This window comes from Sinocyclocheilus grahami, unplaced genomic scaffold (genome assembly GCF_001515645.1).
Source record: "Sinocyclocheilus grahami isolate Dianchi unplaced genomic scaffold, SAMN03320097.WGS_v1.1 scaffold783.1, whole genome shotgun sequence".
In the NCBI taxonomy this organism is placed as follows: domain Eukaryota; kingdom Metazoa; phylum Chordata; class Actinopteri; order Cypriniformes; family Cyprinidae; genus Sinocyclocheilus; species Sinocyclocheilus grahami.
The window spans coordinates 82323-88575 of record NW_015505962.1 but is presented as its reverse complement, the minus strand read 5'-3'; the positions used below and the strand labels follow the sequence as shown (position 1 = coordinate 88575).

Here is a 6253-nt window from a genome sequence, read left to right as displayed (position 1 = left end):
ATATATATATATATATATATATATATATATATATATATATATATATATATATATATATCTCTCTTCTAATGTACATTAAAAAACAGACCTGTCAGGCACTGTACATTATCATAAAGTGATACATTTGGGACATACAATATAAATTCAATTACATTTCTGCCTCAGACCACCAGAGGGCATGGTGGCCTTGTTGTAGGAGACAGAAAGTGAAGAAACAGTGGGCAGTAAGCCTATAGTAGAAACACAATAATTATTGGACAAATTGTCTACATTTAGATTTACTGTCACTCACTCAGCATACTTACAAAGCATTTTTTATTTATTTATTTATTTTTGGATGAAGGTGTTCCCATTTCTGAGTTGGAACGGCTGGAGAAGTACACCAACTACAGTATCCAGGTCCTGGCCTTCACTCGAGCCGGAGACGGAGTCCGTAGTGAGCAGATCTACACACGCACCAAAGAGGATGGTGAGACTCATTCCGATTGCACATACATAATGGCTAGGTGACTCCCCTGTCTCCACGCTTCATTCACCAGCCCCAATTCCCTGCTGACCATGTTATCCATGGTGATTCTGTACCCACCACAGGGTTTTCTGCAGTTTTACTAAATGACACAATTTTTTTACTTAAAATGCAAATGGATAAATGCCTTCTACAGCATACCCTGATAAAACAAATACACATTCTCACACTAAAGTCGTTTTCACAATTTCATTACAATTTCATTACAATTCTCCACTGTGGTCTTGCTCTTATAAAACTTATACAGAAGAGATTTCAGTAAAAACCATCAGCAGGAGTGACCAAAATCAACCTGTTTCGAGTTGTCTAGTGGGATATTCCGCCCCAAAAGAAAGTCATTTGTAGGTTGACTTTGCTTATTGCACAGACATCTGAACCCAGTGACAAAACCAATCCAAACGAAGAGGTGATTGGTGTCTTTGGGAAATTGTGTAAAGTCACACATCTCAACTTTCCATTATGTTAGAATAGAACAGCTAGGTTACTTCCTTTGTAGCATACAAGGTGTCTTTTCTAGAGCTTCTCCTCAACAAATTATGTCATTTCTCCTGCTAAAACCAGTTCCTGGCCCTCCGGCTGGAGTCAAGGCAGCTGCTTCCACAAGCTCAGTGGTATTTGTTTCCTGGCTTCCTCCACTCAAACTCAACGGAATCATCCGGAAATACACCGTCTTCTGTTCCAACCCTTACCCCACGGTGAGCTTTATCTGTGGCTCTCTGTGACTCTGCACAGCTCCATAAGGCAGCCCCAAACTTAATTATTCAAATTTACCAAACACAATTTTAATAGAATTATAAGGAATTATGACAGTGCTTCCCTGACCCTGTTCCTGGAGGTACACATGTTGGATGTTTCCCTTATCTGACCTATCCATTTCTGGTCTCGGAGTCTCTACTAATGAGCTGACGAGTCGATTCAGGTGTGTACTTAGGAGGAGTTCGAAATGTGTAGTGTTTGGTGTGCCTCCAGGAACAAGGTTGAGAAACAAAGTAGAAGAACATTTCACTATGTAACTCATAACTCTAAAAACAGTCTATGGGTTTGGGATACTTGAATGACCTACTGCATTTGCCAGTGCAGTTTCAATGTGTATTATTGCTTAATGCTTAGTTCTTCTTCTTCTTCCTCTTATTTATTTATTTTTTAATAGTAGGCAATGTAGAGTATAAATCACAGTATGCTAAGGCTGAGCAACTCTGGTCCTCAAGGTCCTACAGAGTTTAGCTCCAACCCTGATTAAACACAACTAGCTGTCTGTAGTTTTCCAATAATTCTGAAAATCTTGATTAGCTTGTCCCAGGTTTTTGCTTAGGGTTAGAGCCAAACTCTACAGGAAAGTGTATCTCAAGGATACGCAACACTCTAAAAAAATGCTGGGTTAAATATAACCCAGCACTGGGTTAAAAAGGGATAAACCCAGCTATTGGGTTGTTTTGAACCCAACCGCTGGGTCAAAACAACCCAATAGCTGGGTTTGTCCCTTTTTAATTTATTTGAATCTAGAGTGTAGAATTGCCCAGCTCAGTGTTATGCCGTTAGCAGTACAGTATTCCATTTTGCGGCACTTTTGTAAGTCATTCTGGATAAGTTAATGCCCTATATAAGGGGTGTCCAATCCTTCTAGCAGAGTTTCCCTCTTTTCGTATTTAAACACATCTGAACCAGGTAATCAAGGTCTTCAGGGTCACTAGAAAAACGTCATGGTAGGTGTGTTGGAGCTAAAGTCTGCAGGAAAGTTGCCCTCCAGGAGCAGGATTGGACACCTCTGCCTTAAATGTAAAAACAATGGAAGAGGGTTTCCAACGAATATCATTTTATGTTATTCTTATGAAACCTTTTCATTGGGTATCATTACAGGTGATCAGTGAGTTTGAGGCTGCACCTGATGTTTATTTTCGTCGTTTGACCAACTTGAATCAGAACTGGCAGTACAGCATCTGGGTTGTGGCGGTCACTGCAGCTGGCCGTGGGAATGCCAGTGAAATTATCACCGTAGAGCCCCAAGCTAAAGGTATGGAAGAATGGCACCTGGCAATCAGTCACCCTCTCTGTAACTCTTAGTGTGTAGTAGAAGTATGTGAATTGGGATGCAGCCATATGGTACCATTAACAGAACCAATATGACATAGAAGAGTTTGTATGAGAGGTTTGTTCACCAATGTCATGCCATTGTTTGTTTATTAAGCCCCTGCGCGAATCCTGACGTTCAGTGGTACTGTGACCACCCCCTGGATGAGGGACATTGTCCTTCCATGCAAAGCAGTCGGAGACCCTCCTCCAACCATCAAGTGGCTCAAGGGAAAGTATGTTTGATTACTATATTCTTTAGATTTTAATGTAGTCATTTTGTAAAGCTTGTCAAAATTTGTTTATAAAGAACCGAAAGTGCTGTGCATGAAACTGAAAATGCCTGATGAATTCGTTCTTGTGACTCATACTTGCTATGAAACTGATGTTTTCCTACAGTAATGGTACTCCTGCTCCGGTTTCAATCGATGGACGTCGCAGCGCTCACAGCAATGGCAGCTTTGTTATTCGCACTGTCAAAGCAGAGGATTCTGGGTACTACAGATGTGTTGCCAGCAACAACTGGGGTTCAGATGAGATCATGCTAAACCTTCAGGTCCAAGGTGTGTATGGCATTGGACAATCAAATTATATTCTCTGTAAATTCAAATAGCATTTTTTGTTTTGAATCATTGGCAGGACACAGTTTGTGCCTTGAATTTTTTTCTGAAATTTATGAAAACAAATCTGTGAAAAAGAAAGGAAAAAGAAGTTTGATATAACCAATAAACACACAGGTCACGTTATTGAAATTGCATGAGCAAAACAGGTCATTAGTGTAGTGATGTACTGTACAATATGAAGCACAGCTCATATAAACCAAGCAGCTTTCTGTTGGGCAACACATTGAATCTGCATGACCAAATTGAACCTAACGCAAAATCTGCATGTGGAAATCTTTCCTATGATATGGCTGGATGTCATTCATGAAAATTCTTCAAACAATGGTAAATGTGACTGTACCTTTACTCTCAAAATGTTTCAGTACCTCCGGACCAACCACGTCTCACAGTGACCAAAACCACAACCACCTCCATCACACTGTCCTGGATCCCTGGAGACAATGGAGGAAGCTCCATCAGAGGTTAGACTGCACTGATATCTATTTTCCATATATTCATCCACTTATTCTCCACTGTTTAACAAATATGGAACACTATCCACCTAGACCTGTCAAATGGTTTATTTTGCACGCTGTAATTTTTTAATAAACTTGAAGGTCAGCTTTGCGTAGTAGGTGCTCTATCAATTTACAGCGCCCATGAAAGTGAATAAACAAAGTGTGGCATTTGGGGTTTATTTTAAATTGGTGTGGTGTTCTCTGTTCAGGCTACATTCTGCAGTACTCTGAGGATAACAGTGAAGAGTGGGGCAGTTTCTCCATCAGCCCCAGTGAGCGGTCTTACCGTCTAGAGAAGCTAAAGTGCGGTACTTGGTACAAATTTACTCTTACTGCACAAAATGCAGTTGGTCCTGGACGCATCAGTGAAATCATTGAGGCTAAAACCCATGGGAAAGGTAAAATGTTTTATTTTTATATATATACTGTATATATATATATATATATATATATATATAATTTATAGTTAATTATGCTGATCACTAGTGGCTAAAATACATGACTGACAACTGAATGGTAGCCTAACTGAATTGTAACCTAATGCTGATTCAAAGAAGGCTATGAGCTATTATGCCCTTGAGCAAGGTGCATAAAAACCGTCTTGAAATAAAACCACCAGTTTTCATTACTGTGTTCACATATGTAATATTGAAACACATTGGGAGACCATCCTAAATGTTTGTCCCTTTCTCATTAATGGCCAATAACAAAATCTGAGAACACTGAGAACATAATTAAAAAAACTGTGTGAAATAGTGAAATGAAATGGGCATTATTCCATATTAAATGTTTGTAAACAGTAGTCTGCTTTCATGTCAGATGACATGAAATAGAAATAACATGTTAGTGTGATACTTTGATATTAGCATGAAATCATAACCATGATTTACTACTTGCTAAGTATAGTGTGCAGGGTCATTCTCATTCTGGATTACATTTACATCTGGATTATATTACCTTTGGTCTGTTTTCCCTGAATGTGTATACTGTATCTGCTTTTAGTTTATTCCTATGAGTAGACTAGCATACATATGTTGTTAAAGCTAAAAGACATGGGCTGTGTCCGAAATCCCCCTATACCCTTATATAGTGCACTATTTGAGGGGAAAGCAATTTTGTAGTGGTGTCCGAAACCATAGTGGACATTATCAGGTCCACTCATTCAGTCCCATAATGCACTGCAATAACAAGTGTACCACCAATGTACTCGAGTGTTGCACCGAATGACTTCCATACAGGTGTAAGTTCCTTTTTACTTGATTATTAAATTAAGTTTATACGTTAGTTGTCAGCGGACTACTATAGCAGCAAGCGCAAGCGCAAACCTTCCAGCACACTTATGGTGCTTTTCCACTGTGTGGTACGACTCGGCTCGGTACGGCTCAGTACGGCACGGCACGGCACGGTTTGCATTTCCACTGCAGTTCAGTACCGCTTTAGAGTGGGCGGGATTATTCACATGTCGTTATAGTTGCGCCGCCTCTACTGCCGCAACTCCTAAAAATAACTGTTTCATTCCGCGATGCCCCATCAAGCTCTCGCTGGATCCGCTCCTCTGCTATCAACGAGAGGAACATATGTACTTCCGCAACAGACGACAAAACTTTTTGCTTCTTAAAAAAAGGTGCGCTCGTTCAAAACAGTTGCGTTCGATCCTTCGCTGGCTGTGCTGATTTAAATCTAGCCGTTCTTTTGTGTCGCAAATTCAGTGACGCAGGTAGTGACGATTCTCTCCGGCCAATCCGTGATCAGCGTTTACACGTCACGTTTTGGTAACGGTACGGTTCACTTGGAACCCCAACCGAAGTGGTACTAAAAAAAAGTACCAGGTACTGTACCAAGTGGAAAACCCCCCAAAAGTGAACCGTACGGAGCCGTACCATGCCGTATCATGCAGTGGAAAAGCGCCATTAGTGTCCAAATTTGCTCACTCATTTTTATTAAATCTTAAAAGTGGGCTATATTAGTGGAGTAATGTATAGAATAGTGTATCAGGCCAATTTCCGACACACCAATGTCCTACAGCTTATTTTGGTTTCATAGGATAGATCTTGGATTGCTAAGTCACTTTAAATAAAATTGCATGCTAAATAACTACTTAGCCCATATATTTTATTCTTAATCACCATTTGCAATCGAAGTTTGACCATTTTCTCTAACTTCAGGATTACATTATCTCTCACTTCTCCACATTATCAGAGCCACAATTCGCCAAAGATCATGAGCTTTTCTCAAGTATCAACTCTACCCGTGTGGAGCTCAACCTCATCGGTTGGAACAATGGCGGCTGTCCGATCGACTCCTTCACACTGGAATATCGACCGGTGGACACTACGAAATGGACCATGGTGAAGCGAGATTCTCTCACCAAAAACCCCATTCTCTACGACCTACAGGAGGCCACCTGGTACGAGCTCCAGATGAGAGTGGGCAACAGTGCAGGAACAGCAGAGAAGAGGGTTCTGTTCGCCACTCTAAATGTGGATGGCAGTGAGTACTACGTCTTATATTACCACACAGGGTCAAAATCAATGTCGTCT

The 6253-nt window shown here is 40.5% G+C and overlaps 1 protein-coding gene across 1 annotated transcript in view; it reads left to right on the top strand.

Moving 5' to 3' along the window:
- LOC107561601 (Down syndrome cell adhesion molecule homolog) overlaps positions 1 to 6253 on the top strand; it is a 63183-nt gene that overhangs the window by 39309 nt on the left and 17621 nt on the right. Inside the window, exons 16-23 of the mRNA XM_016246077.1 lie at positions 344 to 469; positions 1088 to 1221; positions 2384 to 2537; positions 2712 to 2829; positions 2993 to 3156; positions 3579 to 3677; positions 3923 to 4111; positions 5913 to 6203. Of these exons, the coding sequence (XP_016101563.1) occupies positions 344 to 469; positions 1088 to 1221; positions 2384 to 2537; positions 2712 to 2829; positions 2993 to 3156; positions 3579 to 3677; positions 3923 to 4111; positions 5913 to 6203 (1275 nt within the window). The remainder of the gene's footprint in view (positions 1 to 343; positions 470 to 1087; positions 1222 to 2383; positions 2538 to 2711; positions 2830 to 2992; positions 3157 to 3578; positions 3678 to 3922; positions 4112 to 5912; positions 6204 to 6253) is intronic.